Source organism: Ammospiza nelsoni, chromosome 2 (genome assembly GCF_027579445.1).
Source record: "Ammospiza nelsoni isolate bAmmNel1 chromosome 2, bAmmNel1.pri, whole genome shotgun sequence".
Taxonomy (NCBI): domain Eukaryota; kingdom Metazoa; phylum Chordata; class Aves; order Passeriformes; family Passerellidae; genus Ammospiza; species Ammospiza nelsoni.
In genome coordinates, this window is record NC_080634.1 from 109,650,693 (window position 1) to 109,666,356 (window position 15,664).

General features: G+C 34.6%; 1 protein-coding gene across 2 annotated transcripts in view; it reads right to left on the reverse strand.

Annotated features, from left to right (window-relative positions):
- DMD (dystrophin) overlaps positions 1-15,664 on the reverse strand; it is a 1,160,174-nt gene that overhangs the window by 679,906 nt on the left and 464,604 nt on the right. For both annotated transcript variants that reach the window (XM_059491405.1, XM_059491401.1), the window contains exons 16-17: positions 10,135-10,314; positions 4,165-4,340 (exon numbers count right to left, since the gene is read on the reverse strand). In XM_059491405.1, the coding sequence (XP_059347388.1) occupies positions 4,165-4,340; positions 10,135-10,314 (356 nt within the window). The remainder of the gene's footprint in view (positions 1-4,164; positions 4,341-10,134; positions 10,315-15,664) is intronic.

Genomic DNA, 15,664 nt, shown 5'->3' on the forward strand with positions numbered 1-15,664 from the left:
ACTTGCTTAAATAGGCAAGAAAAAATGAACAGCTTTCTTCCTATTGATTTGTGCCACAGAAATGAGAACAATGGAAAGGTGATATTCAGTCTTGTGGATGTTTTTGGTCTGCAAGTCAAATTGCTGCTTCTTAATTTCTTCAGTTTAAATGGAGATTTTTATACTTCTAACCCCAATAAAATACTTGGTATCAAACTAGAAAGTTTGATGCTTCAATCTTAGCCATCCATTTTTTGCCTTCTTGGCTTAGTAACTGGAGGCTGTATTCTTACACAGTACACTAATACAATATTCACTGAGTAGCCAAACTATTCTTCCTTCCTTCCTGTATTATTTATATTATATATAATTATATATAGATTAGCTTCTCTGTGAATTATATATTTATAAATCCTATAGTATTTATAAATATATAATTCACAGAGAAGCTAATCTGAAGCAGAAATATTTCCAAACCTCTGGCAATGGGGCCTGGTGAATTTATTTCAGGCGTAGTCCTTTTACAGAAACAACACCAACTGAAGTCTGAGAACAGAGGAAAGAGGCTGGCAAAACCTGGCACCATTATTCACCACCTCAAAAAAGCCTCAACCCCCAATGTGGCTTTCCCTTCCAGGCCTAAAAATATCAAGCAAAAGCATACAGTGTGTTGTATTGTGACTGCAGAAAGCAGCCAACACAATCTGGTTATTCACCTTTGGAAGGTTCTCACAAGCCTTCAGTAATTGCAAGGGCTTTTTTATCAAACCAAAACTAAGGAGTACACACCATCAAGTTTTAGTCATTAAGTGCTCAGGGAAAATCTTTGTTGTAAACACATACAATATAGAATGATATAGGAGAGGTAGGTTGAGAAGCCCCATTCTTTTAATTTATTTAAAAAAAATCAAAAGGCATGCAGCACTATGGGCTTTGTTTATCTTTGGGTGCAGCTACAGTTGAGTACAAACAAAATAACCCTGAGAGATTTTGTGGCCAAAAATGCACCCAGAAAATAAATGACTGGATGTATGGGAACACAATACTTTCTCTCTTTTCAAACCAAAACATTGATCCAAAAGGCGTCTAGTCACCAGTGAACAAAGATATTTTTACTAAGCACGCAAATTTTTAGAGGAGCTTTCTTCTTCCATTATTATGCTAATATCTAGTTTAAATTTATATTTTATTGTCTTTGAGAGAAACAGCGGCATTCTATAAAATATTTTCATTTACAAGGCTGCATTTTTACATATTCATTAAGAAACGTCACAAAACCTGTTATTCTAAGCTGAAACTTCTTCCCCAGAGTTAACTCTCAAGGTGTTTTTCCAAAGCTAATTACTGACTGCTCCTCCCACTGTAGATCACCTGCTTGGACTTTCTAGAGACTAAAGGTACATAAATTATGGGGTTTGGTGTTTTCTCTGTTCAGTTAGAAATGCAAAAAAGATTATCTGAATGGAAAAACACTGCCTTCAGATAATCTAACCATCATTCATCCTGCTGCACAGCTGTGGACAGTTCCAACATCTACTTAGCACATTTCCAAAATGTAGGTCCTTTCACAGATATAATCACACTGGACTAGTTCTCATGTGCTGGTGCAATTCCAGTGTTAAAACAAAGCTAGCAATTTTGGCACACAAAACAATAGTTAAAGCATATTTAAAAATATATGTGTATTTAAAAAATAACTCAATTTTTCCTTGTGAAAGTCAGACTTCTCTCCTAGCAGAGAGAGAAAATAAAAGTCTTACCTGTTCAGAAATGAAAAGGATTCTGATTTTAAATATCTAAAAGAAACCACTACTTATTCAAATACCTAAAGTCATACCAGGCCAAGACTGAGAACTACAGATTGTTCCATCTTGACTCTCATCCAAAAGTTAAACAAAAATTATATGGTGAATGCACATATTTTAGATGGCATTAAAACACATCAAAAACCCTTAAAACCTGGTATGTATGGTAAAAATTTATAAACATTCTGTAATTTTGGTAGCAGATCTACCAGTAACGTATCTTAAAGCAATCTTAGTCTCAAAATTGATAATACATCCTATTTTCTGTAGAAGGATCAATCAGGTTTCTATACAAACTTGTTAGTTGGAGTTCTTTAGACAGACGTCAGCTAAAGCACTGTAGTAACACATAATTATCAGTTTCTATAAACCAAAGTAGTTTAGAACAAGAACAATTCCCATAATCCAGCTAATTCCTGCCCTCAGGCAGTCTCCTTGCATGATGAGTATCAAGTCTGTATTCTGCTGTACCCTGCCAAGTTTACTTTCAGCATTAAATCAAATTAAAAGAATATGAGCAAGAAGGAAAATATATGCTAATAGTAAATACAAAGCGGTTGAAAAAGGAACTTCTATGCCAATTGGTCTCCAGTTTGATAACAATGCATATAGCAACAATTTTCTTGAAGAATTAAAAAATAGGTTTTTAAAAAGTCATCCTACTTCTTTTAGTTTTAACTAAGATAATGCTTTCTTTTGCTTTCTTTTATAACAGTTGTCCTTTACTTCGCTTCCTTATGAAGTAAGATCATTCCTGAAACCTTCAGTTCAGGAAAAGAAAGGTAAAAAGTTTTAAAATACCAATTATTTAAATATTTTGAAACTGCAGGGAAAATTTCATTCTTAATTTTTCAATTTCAAAATAAAGCAGATCATTATTTTCATTTCACCATTTTACACTAAATGTTTACTGTCATATATGAACCTACAGGGCCTCAATCCTGTTTCACATCTTTGCACATTACTACTGAAACATTAACAGGGGTGTTAAGGCTTATAATTTCTGATAAGCAACAGCACTGCCGTGTAAAAATTCCTTTCTCAAATTCAGGAATTACAAGTCTGCTGACAGTCATTGCACTGCATCATTTTGAGTGCTTGGGAATATATTAGCAAAATACAATTCTCACTTACAATCTAATAGTAACCTAGGATAAGGGAAAAAACAGTTTCAAATGAGGACTTTAGAGATAGAATCAATTCATTGAAATTTAGCTCACAAACTGATTTAGACCAAGCACTTTCTGAAACTTAGCTCACAAACTGATTTAGACCAAACTCTTTCCATAGAAATAGTTATCCAATTTAACAAAAAGGGGAGACTTATTCTTCTTACATCACATATACAGCATTCCTAAATAACAATGCTGAGCTAGAAACTTACTTTTAGAATGGTTAAACACAGGTACAATGCCTACATATAAGAAAGCACCTATTTTTCCAATAACATAAAACTTTAATTTAAAAGAAGTCAGATTTCTCCTATTGTTTCTATATTTCATTCTTCTTAATAAGTGAAACACTATTCTACAAAATAGAAAAGTTGTCCTGGTAAAAACATCGAACTAAACAAAGATATTGTATATAGAAATGAAAATGAAACTGAATGCAGTTTCACATCCTTTTCAGTCTTCGAATCTATTACCGTGGAATTAATGTTTATCAGAATATCAAAAACCATTTCCAAAACAAGCATTAAAATGAATGTTTGAAATTTTCCTTCTTAGCATCTCATTTAGAACGTTAGTGCTTGAGCCAATTCTGCTTAAACACAGCAGAATTTTTTCTCCTGACTTTAACTAGTGTTCAGCATCAGTATAAAATCCCTTGTCACTTGTACTTGAGTTACACATGAAAAAAATCTGAAAGTAATAATAATGCATGTTTCACAAAATAAACTGCCTCTGGAGAACTGCTATTTTTACTCCTGACCCATGAGCCCAGAAGAACACAATGAACTTTAGAAAAAGCAGTATCTCCATTACTAGTATTTAAACTATAATAAAATTCTTCTTAAAGAATACAAAAATCTTAGAATTAATTTGGAATGCTCCTTGTCCATCACATTTCAAGACCCTAGCCAAATGGGATGCCCACAATGCCATACATAAGGACTTTAACTGACTATAATTAATATGCAATTGTACTGGTGTAATCATTAATATTCTACACTGCTAAATAGGTGTAATAGAAGCAAAACATAATCCATAACTCATGCTGAGTAAATAAAGATAATAATCAGCTGGCACCCTAGTAGAGAATAGAAAGACAATTTTAAGCTCAAAATAGCATACAGAAAAACACTGCAGTCAAATGACAATTTTTGCATTTTTGTCCAGACTCTATCAGTATTCTCCCTCTGTCTCATGATGATTCTCACCTCTTCCTAATTTCTGAATCCACAAGGAGTTGCCTTTTTTTGTGGGGTGGAGGTGGTGGGAGTTCCTCTTTAGCATGCTTAACCAGGATTTGCTCTCTTGTGGTCACCATAGTTACAGTTTCCATTACAGTTGTCTGTGTTAGTGATGTCTGAGTGGTAGTGACAGCCTGCGAAATCTGTGAGAAGTACAAAAACAGAGGTCACACTTTATTTGAAAGCCTTCAGTAAAGATTGTTTGGAGGAGCAATAGAAAATAATGAGAAACTGCTTTCATCTGGTCATAGGCTGACCTTCAGGAAGAAACATTATACGCAACTCAAGCTAGATTGTTTTATCTGACTCACGCTGTGTGAATAAGTTATCTGCAAAAGCCAATATCAAAATCAGAAAGGATTCTAATGAACTTATAGCTCCCTGTAATGCCTGCTGAATGAAGAAAAGAAATGAATGGAATTCTACAAAGGAATTGAATGATAGCAAATAAATAATATGCTACTATCACTAAATATCAACTTGAGACTGCCCCCCATCTGAAAACTTCCTCCTTGAGAGGTGATAAAGGCATTAAAATGGCACTAAATTACTAGTTATTAGTCTTACCATTTATAAAAACTTTCAAATAGAATGTAATTCACCACAACATACTTGCATGAAAAGGCAGTTAACTTTCTGGCTGGAAATCTTAAACTAGAACACATACATTAGAAGGCAAATTAATTTGCATCAGTTTTATTCCATAATTAAAAACCAATATTTAGGGGGTCACACCAGATACTAATACCCATGGTATGTAACACTGTAAACACTTTCTATCTAATGCACTTTGCTTTGCTCTGGTAATATGAAAAGAAACCCCTTAATATAGCTCAGCTGCATTAAAAAAAGAATATTCAGAAATTTTTTTGCTAATAGTTGTTTGTACACTGCTTATGCATGTACTGCCCATTTGTATTTTTTTCCATATAAAATTTTCCAACTCAAATGTGGGCAGCTGCTCTTGAATCCCATAACTCATGAGAAATAGGCCAGGTCTTTTTTTGATTCTGTCAGATGATGGCTCATTTGTCAAAACGCTCTAGTTACAGCTCCAATGACCACTTTGCAGTTTAAGGGCAGTGAAATGGAAAATAAAAGAAAAAAATTATACCAGGACAAGAAAAAGTTGTGCACCTGAAAAGCCCTGCTTCTTTGCTTTTACTAATATGCAATACTAAGAGTGTCCAATTCAACAATAGACGTGCCAGTATCTGAAAGTTCATGAAACTATAAACCCATGCATAAATTATCTATTACTTCTTGCATCAGAAACTCCAGTAAGAGAATTGAGTCAGCTTAGTTTTTGAGACATAAGTGATTCTATAAACAATGAAGAGGAAACCAGGTCTAACACCTTCTCCACAATGCTTCCCTGCACTGAAAAAGTAAAATGGAATGACAAGGAAAGGGAAACACTGTTAGCAGGCAGCTTCTTCCCAGCAGGCAATAACAGTAAAGCCAAGAAACCTGAAAAAAACTCCAACAAATTCTTGCCATTGCTGAATTCTTCCCATTGCCTTCCATGCAAGTCTTCCTGATCTTTGTTCAGGCTGACACTGAAGTGATGAGTAGGGAAGGGCCTTACCACTGTAAACTGGCAGTATTTCTAGCACAGAGCAGTTAACCCAATGCTGTGCTTCCACATCTAGAAACAGGCAGCTCTCTAGGTTTTAGAGCAGACTCTGGACTACTAAGACTAAAAAATTTAGATTTAGAGTAGATTAAAAAAAATATATATAGATTAATTATGACAATTGATTAAGCTGCTTGTGACCTACAGAGATTTAGGCAACATACGAACTACAAAATTCATTGGAAGAGAAAAACACCTAGTTGAGTTTTTAACCACTAAAATTCTATGTAGTAACATTTTAGTTTTAGTTCTCTCAACAAGATTTATTGATTTTGATACTTTTTTTCCTACAGAAATCATGACAATATTAAGTCAGCATTTACGTACATTTTTTATTGAAACTCTCTACAGCCTTCTTTTCCATTTTATTTTAATTAATTAGAGGGCAGAAGGAAAAGAAAGTTAAAGTTTCTGATGTCTGGGGTTCCATGACATTTGAAGATAGAACCTTGATGTCATCTCTCCCTGAGCTCACTGTACATTAGAACAGAAAGTGTTTCTTGCCTATTATATAATTTTCAGTACTGTTTCTCTGTCTCTCTTTCCTCTTCTCATAAAATTCATATTACACTCTGTTTTATCCAAAAATCAATGATAGGATGATGTTTCAGACACCCAGGGTCATATCCTGCCATGTTTTCATTTGCTAATCAATACCAGGGCAGAGTTTCCAGTGAAGAAGGTGTAACACAGAATAAACCACAGCTAGGGCACTGTAGGAATCATCTGCAGCATAATTCCAATTACAGGAGTAGCAGCTGGAGCTGGAGATGGGGAACTGCCCTTCCAGAGCTGGCAGTGCAATCACTGCTCAGAGCAGTCCAGGCACGATGCTGAGGACGTAATGATTTGGATGTGAAAACAAGAAAAAAGTATTTTTCATGCTTAATCAACAGGAGTGGAGGCTAAAATGTGCTTCAAAAGGAGAATGGAGATGTGAACTTGAAGTTCATAGCAATTCTAATTAAAGACAGGGTAAGACTAAAAGGTAGATTGCAACCTTCCATGCAAGATGAAGCTGGTTCACATTTAAACTGCATACGCTTTAGTAGGAAAAGGACAATCATTAACAATATTAGGAATAACAAAAATAATAAGTATTTTTTATTAGCTTACCTGGTGAAAAAAAGAAGAAAAAAGAAAAAAACAAACAAAAACAAACAGAAAACCCAAAGACCAACCCCCCCCAAAAAAATAACAAACAAAAATAAAAAAAATAAGAAAAAAAAATTCAAGCACCTTTTAATCACCAAAGTGGTGTGTTTCATGTATTATTCAAAGACAGTGCAAATAATAACTCTATATTTTCTTCATCCTTCTCAGTACCTGAATAGCAAATGTGATTCTGAGAAGGGGTAGCATACACCAGGGTTTTAACCCACTAGAAAATCATACAGAAAGGACTAAGGTGACTCACAAGGGTGCACATTAAAAACTTTCAAAGCACAATGTTTGCCAGCAGTTTCACATCAAGCTCGTCTTTGAAACATGTTAAAACCCATCTCTTTTCCTAGCAGACAAATTCAAATCTTTTTCATCATCTATAGGCAAACATATGTACAATGTGTGTATAGCACTTCAGTAGTTTTATGGCATTTTATTTCTCATTTATACAGCAGCCTTCCTTTAATGCCAACATTTATTACTGTCTTTGGAAGTGCCCTCTGTCCTGATAAACTCATAATTTTCCTTTACACTCACTTTTGGAGCTGTCATCTGTTCTTTGATGAAATTTATCTCTGTGAGTGGGGAAGCTCGGATGAGGAATGGCGTTTTCTTTAGTTTGGAAAGATTTTCAGTACAATTTAGTGGAGCATAATGAGCTCAGCAAAGCTGGGTTTAGAGCTTCTGGAAGATCCACATCTAGCCTAAACAAGCTGTCCTTGTCCTTGATTCCACTGTGTGGTCAGTGAAGGAAAGCTGACATTTTCACGATGAGGACAAACTGCATTTTAGATTTCTCTCTCTCACACACCCCTGCCATCCAGTCATTTGCAGCAGGAGCTTCAGCCATGTGTTCTGATTAGATGCTTGAATTCAAGAGCAATTAATTCAGCCAAATGTGGGAGAGCTCACATTCCACTTTCTGCACTTTTCCTTTGGGATTTATAGCTACTTTGTATGTCCAGTTGGAGAATCATCCTTGAACTGAGCCTGAGGTTGTCTCTTCCATTTAATTTCTTATTTGGTTAACAAGTTAATCATTTCATGACACTTTATTAAGAGGGGAAATAACTAAGGACAAAAATGCAATTATGAGCACCCTATGAAAATTATTAATCATAGAATCCTGTAGGTTGGAAAAGACATTTAAGATCATTGAGTTTAACTATTGACCTAGCTCTGCCAAGTCCACCACTTAACCATGTAAAGTTAATTTTGAAGGCAATATCTAAGCTTGATGAATAAAACATACATTTTCTGATGGATTTTAGTAGAAAATATTCTATTTTCACCCTCTTCAATGTCTCCTCCTCCTCAGTTCATGACTAGAGAGCATAATGAGATCATGCATTTTTTCTCACAGTGTAAACACATAAATGAGTTCTGTAATGAGTACATGTAAAAAACCCTCACTTGCCCAGACAGAAACCCATGGTGACAAGTACACCTTCAGGATTTCACAGAAAATATCTTTGAACGGTGTACCAGTGCCTTAGGAACAGGTCCTTCAGCCAGGTTTAACTGTGCAATGTTTCCAGAAGGGGAAGCAGCATTCCCACGGCAGCACATCACTTCTATCCCAAGCAGAGCAGCTTCTCCTTGGAGGAAGGGCTTATCCACTGAAACATTCTGCTGTGATAGGACAGCTACACTGTTTTGGGAATCCAAAGCATCTCCCAGCTGTGCTGATCTATGTTTACAGCCTCAGGACTGATCGCTTCATTTTCTGTAATCCAAGTTTCATTTTCAAACCTAGTAATTGCATTTAGAAGCCATCACCAATCTGAACAGGACTTGAACAATTTGGAGTGACTTTGGAATCACTTCCTGAAATTGTGTGACCCTAGCCATACCAAATTTAAAACTGAATCTCTGGAATTTTCCTCTGCTTTGAAACAGGACGTGTTCTACAGCAAATATACTGCAATTAAATCTTATTTTCAACTCCTAAATGCTGTGTACACAATATGTGTTACTTTCTAACTAAATTTGTGCTCTTCCACCATTTTCTTCCCATACATTCTCCCAAACTGATTTCTCAACTTCAGCTGCTTTTTCTAACTATCACAGAGCAAGCTAAAATATTAAGGTATGAGTTGAAAGCAAGGTCACTAAGAAGGATTCAGATCACTACACGATCTATAGCTCCTTTTCTTTAATTATCCAAACATAATTTGGTAGAAGTACTAGTAGAGATGAAAAAAAAAGGGCAGCATGCTCAAGGGAATTGAATCAAACTGACCAGAACTGTGAGAGATCTACATGGACAGGACAGAGGTATCTGCTGTAACATTCTGCTCTGTGCTATTTAATTAAAAAGCCTTAATATCCATTTCCATTTTACCATTCACACAGTGACAGCTCAAAAATAACCCTATAATAGTGAGATAATGGAATGGAAAAAAGGGAGCTGGTATGGGTTTAAATTCAGTAAGAAAGAGATGTTAACAAGATATCTAGGAATAATAACTGGATATGGGTTTGGCTACTACACCAGAGTGCTGAATTTTATTACCTGGTTTAAAAATGTAATTTTTTTTTTTAATATATTGCAGTTAGCAAAGTGGTCAAAATAGTAGCAGGTTACATTTTTTCATTGGCACTTTTGTTACAGGTATAGATTGATTTCTTTATTTTTCCAATAAGTTTCTCTTTCTTGTAGCCTGTCTTTTTAATCTGTAAATCAGCATATCATATACAGAAGTATAATAGCAGTCAATTAGTAATTTTTCATGTTGAAAAAAAAAATCACTTAAACTAGCAGACAGCTCTTGCACTGATTTCAGACTACGTGCTATTTCAAAGAGACAGCTATAAAAAAGTGTGTTATTATATGTTAAAAATAATTTAACTGGAAAGGTATTTTCATTATGGTTTATATCATCCCTGAAAACATAGTTAACAACCAAAGAAAGTAATCAACACTATAACTAGAGATTAAAAACTAAAGAGATGAATAAAATTCTAGAAAAGTATATTATTGTTGTATTATGCTGTCCTAAAAATAAAATATGTCTTAAGCAATCATGCAGGGGAAATAATTAAAACAAGATGACAAACAGCACCAAAACTACTTCAAGCATTTGACTGTCAAAAGAATCTGATTGTCATAAACTGATAAAACTGTTTTTACAAACCTGTTTAGAATTGCTCTCCACCTTCTGCACAAGGCTTTCCCAGCGCTGAGCAAAATTTTCAAGACGACTTTCCAGCTTTTGAGCCACTGCTTTATTTTTCACAGCTACAAGGAGATCTTGGCTGAGCAGCTTCAGCTTACTCATCATTTGCCTTTTCATTTCTATATCTCCTTTTAGGATCTGTTAAACAAAGTAACAGAAGGAAGAACACACATTCATACAAAAAAAAAAAAAAAAAAAAAAGAAAAAGAAAAACCCAACAAAAACCAACCCAAACCAAAACACCCACAAAAAAGAAAACCAACAAACTTAGAAGAAAAATCACAAGGAGAACATCAGAAAGAGCTGAAAATGCATTAAGGGCTCCTATAATTCCATAATGTTTTTTCCATAAAAACTGCTGGCAGAGCTTACATAGCAACATAACATGGCAGGTGGAGCAGCTCCAAACTTCACAGCAGGCTTCAGGTGATGACATGAAACAAAAAGCTAACAGTTGTGTAACAGGAATAACCTTAAAACTGCACTCATGTTAACAACTATATCAACATGACAATCTTTCTTAAATGTGTCAATATACATTTTTATATATTGCATATTGAAAGAAGAGTTTCCTAAAAAAAGTAATGTTTGATCCCAATCTTGGATTAAAATATGCAACAACAAAAAACCCCAACCAAATAAACAAACAAACAAACAAACAAAAAAGCAATAAAAACAACCCCCCAAACAAAGAAACCCAAACAAACAAAAAACCAAAACACACTGTGTCAAGGGACCTTGAATCTCCTGAGATCTATACATGCAAGCCTGCCTATGAAACAGCCTATTCACACATCCAAGGATCATCCACAGCTCCAGTTCTTACCTGGGTTTACTTTTGAAAGCCTTAACTGGTTTACTGCACTGCTTTTCATTCCTTAAACATTTGTTCTCTAAACCCTAATCCTGTAACTATAGCCAAACTTTGAATTCTCTATGCAGTTGTGGATTGCATTCTAATTCCCAAGGCATGAAAAGGATAATCAAGCAAGTGGTTAGATAACAAAATTTAGTCTACATATACTTTCCTACAGCTATATAATCCAAAACTGTGATTAAAAATGCAACTCAGCCAAAGAAAGATTCATTGTCTTTGTAATCAGCACTCTTTTTAATCAGATTTGATTTGAAACATCATAATTACTAAGGGTAGGTACAGTTAATATCAACATTTAAATTGATGTATCCCTGAGAAATAGAAGCTAACTTCATATTGAAGAATCTCTTTTCAGAGTAGTAGGAGACCTAACAGATGGAGGAAAGTAGATGCAAACCAGTTTAGCATGGTAAATTTCAAGCACTGCTATATTTGACCTTTTCTTACGCCTACAGCATCAGAAAAAGATCATGTGGAAGCCACTATATGCTGAGTGGAATAATAAAAAATGATATCCTGTGAAACATTAGTTAGTTCTGAGGAGCAGTGTTTGATTTCCAATCACCCCAGCCCACAACAGCTGGATAACACACCCAGAGCTCAGCATCAATCCAAGACACCTGGAGCACAAGCAGGAAGTGAAACAGCACAAAAAGGAGGATGCTAAAAATTTCTTTTAAAGATATTTCTCACTGCAAATTAATATGTTTTTGTGACAGCTACAGTCAATCTGGAAAACTATACTGGGAGATTCTGTTTTCACATTACTTCATTAAAAACCTGTTAGTGTGCCACAATAACCAAAAATATGCTCTAGGGTTTTTTTCCAGTACAATAATAGATCTAAAACAATAATAGTAACTGCAAAATATGTAATTTTCCAATTTGGAGGACAAGACGTGGTAGTTTGCTTTATGAAATTAATTATCAAATATATCAGTCATAACTTCTGCCAAGTACATACTATAAACCCTGATATTGGAATGTTATAAAGTGATTTCCTTATTTATGGTAATGTGGTTCTGGTTTGGGGGGTTTAAGTTTTTACTTCTTTTTTCTTTTCCTTAAAGATCAAAAAGCTTACTTTGCTTACTGTAATAGTCTAACCAGCAACACCCACTGTAAAGTTAATTTTCAGCTGCAAATAAATTTATTCCAGTCTAAAATAGTGTAATATCTAACTTATTTTCTATATGTAAAAAAAGCCAAAAATGTTGGGTGAAGCAAGAAAATATTTATAATAATGGAATATATACTATAAATATATAGAGGTAGATCTTGGATACTTGCACATCTTTGCAAGAGCTCTCAGTATTTGTTGCAAAAAAACAAAAAAAGACTTAATTTTACAGACTACAAAATTAGGGCATGAAAAAGAATCTATCAAGCCTGTGCCATACATGGCACCAAAATATCACCTCATTTCTACATTCTCAGTGCATCACATCTTCCAGCTATTCCATGTTCTGTTTCCCCCTACAACTTATGTAAGAATTAGAGTCAATTATAGACTCAGTGAATAAAAGGTAGGTGGAAAATTTAAAAACAAAACAAAACATAAAATCCCAGTTGGTTTAAGGAATTATTTTAAGAACTGGAGCAACTACCTGCTCAACAGTTTTTCTGACCTTTAAACTTGGAAGATCCCAGAAGAGTGGTGATGACAAAGATAAATTTTCACATACAATGCTGAATAAATCCTTTGAAATAAGCTGCAGTCTGTGGAGGACCCCACACCAGAACAGGCAGGTGTGCTCTGAAGGAAACTGTGACCCTGTGGAGAGCCCACACTGGGGCAGGCTCCAGTCTGTGGACATTAATGTGATATAAAAGTCAAGTTTTTTTCCTACTGTGAACTGTATCTCAACAGACCTGTTTCGCACCAGTCCCTTCAGAATGCTTAGGGCCTTGTAGGAAGGTTGTAGAATTTCAAATCAACAGTCACAATACTAAATGGTTTAAGAAATTACCTTCAGGAATTTCCTTCCAGTTAAAGAGACTGGCTAGAGAATGCAACCATAATCTGGCAAAATTCTACATATAACTGAGGCAGAAACATAGGCTAGAAGCTTTATGCCATATTGCAATATCAAATCCAAAATTCTTAAAGTCTAAAAGGAACAACTAATGCTGTTATTTTTTGCTGGAATGACTGGACAGCTGAGGGATCAAGATATCCTGTTAAGAACAAAAATGTCTTTATTCTAAGTGAAAAGTTACATTTTTATTCTCTCACAGACTTGCTTTTACAATTCAGACCTAATTATAAGAGTGATCCTTGGTGACAGCTTCTCCTCTACTACATTCAAACACATGTCAAAATAAAATACACCAAAATACAGGCACAGTGTGTCAGGGTCAGGAGAGTATGACCCCATTTTTCCCTTTTTCTAAAAGGCAGTCCAAGAGGAGAATATATTCCCTTCAAAAGCACCATCATGTGGCTGACATACTAATAAAAATTCCTGATAGTTCAGACAAGATTAAAACAGTAAATTGTCAAATATAAAACTTCTAGCAGTTTGGCATTGGAGTGTAAAAACACATATTCACTGGAATTTGGAAACAACTGCTACTAGATCTAAAACCTCAGAGGGGAATTCCAAAAGTAAAAGCTACTGTTCTGCTCCAAATCACTAAAGAGGCACTTTTCTTCTAGGATACCACAAATATTAAAATACCTAAACTATTGCATTATGAATCATGTTTCTAAAAAGATCAAAGTTATTCACGTGTAAAAAGGAGTAAGGTGCAATTAATAATCTCCACCTGTTCTTTTAAGGATGACATGATTCTTTTTGAGGGTCAGGGCTATGGATAAATAATTTTATTTACTATTTTTTGTTGTTCACTCAGTCTTCTGAAAGATCACAATTATTTCATGACAATAATACTTAACCATTTAAACCGGCAGCATAATTTTAAAATAATTTCAACTTCATAAAAGTTCATTAGTGAAACTTATGAAAATATTACAGAAGTGTTTCCTTTTTACCATCATATTTTCAAGCAACTCTGAAAGGTACTCAAACTGCCCTATCTTTAACACTTGCAAAACTTTATTAGTCTACTACTTCACAATTTGTGACAAATATTTCAGCCCTCTGTACCTATGTCCTCTAGCAACCTTCTGAAATCCAAAAGTATACATTTTTTTAACACATTTCAATTTCATGTAATACATTTTTCTTCATGAAGGTACTCCAAAGCAACATGAGTTTTCCCTAATCCATTATGTGTTAAAAGCCTGGCTTGAAGTCAGCTTCAAGACTGCTCACATGTTAGATTGCTAGAATATCCAAGAAGTATATAAACTGAGGCAATACATGTTTTCCTTCCTTTACAAAGAAGTTTTCTTAATCCTAAGTAATCTTTAATCAAAATCCAAGTCTGTACTTCTAAATAGATATTTTTATTCTCCCAAAGTTTTGTAGAAAGAAAAGGGAGAGGAAAAAAAACCAAACATATGTAGCAGTGTAATAATTAGTGTCTCAAGATTATGCTAAAAATCAATCTTTTGGTTCTTAAATTAACTACTGAGTTATTCTATGAATCAAAGGAACATCTGCCAGTAGTTCTGGACCAGCTAAAATGGAATTAAACAATTAGTCTGTGAGTTCATTTTTTTAAGCTTTATACATTTGTTTATGTGAGGACAAAATGAAGTAAATTTTAGAGGCATCACAGTTACTCAAACCTCATAGACATCATGGTATTTTTATCAACCCAAAGTCTGAATGCTTCTACTTTTAATACAGAATGATTAGAAGGAAATAAATCCTAAATTAATTTTTAAAAATTTAAGGCTGAGCCTTAGATAAATATAGCCAAGCTATGTATATCCAGTAAAAATATTTAATGAACAATATATAATTAATTGGTATTTCATATTTATTACTTAATAATTAATGATAGCTAATTAATAATAAAGAAATATTCATGTCTGAAAAGATCAGCAGGTTTTTTTTTTTCCGATAAAGCAATAATTCACCTATTTTAACCAAAGCATGGACATGAGTGTTTCCTTTGTCCTAAATAGCACACAGAGTATTATTTTCTTTGCCAAAGTCCTACAGCTGTACAGCCATTGGTAAGTGTAGGCTGCCACAAGTTTTTCACCTCTACAGAAACAGCCAGACCTACATTTCCTCCATAAAGACCACACAAGGTGGAGAAATTGCTGAAGAGTGAGGTGGAGGATGAAAAGGGTACATTTCGTGCATGTAACTCCATTTCTGATGCTGAGTTGAAAAGTAACCTAACTGTACAGTTTCAAAGTAACCTAACCTTCTGTATTACAGGGTTTGCTGAAGGATAACTTATCCATGTGCAGATTTCATTGTGCATATGTATATAAAGTCTCACACGCAATATATTCACCAACAGTATCAACAAAGTAACCTTCACTGTTAAATCATACATATTTTTAAGACAGAAAAATGCTATTTTGAACTTTTGACCAAATATACAACCAATAAAAAGCATCTCTATCTATTGGTTCCTTTATCAGCAAGGCTATGGACCAACTATTCCATCACAGGAGGCAAAGCCCACTCCCAAAGTATGAAACCATATGGTCTGAGAGTGGGGTAAAGCCATGTCCATGCAGAC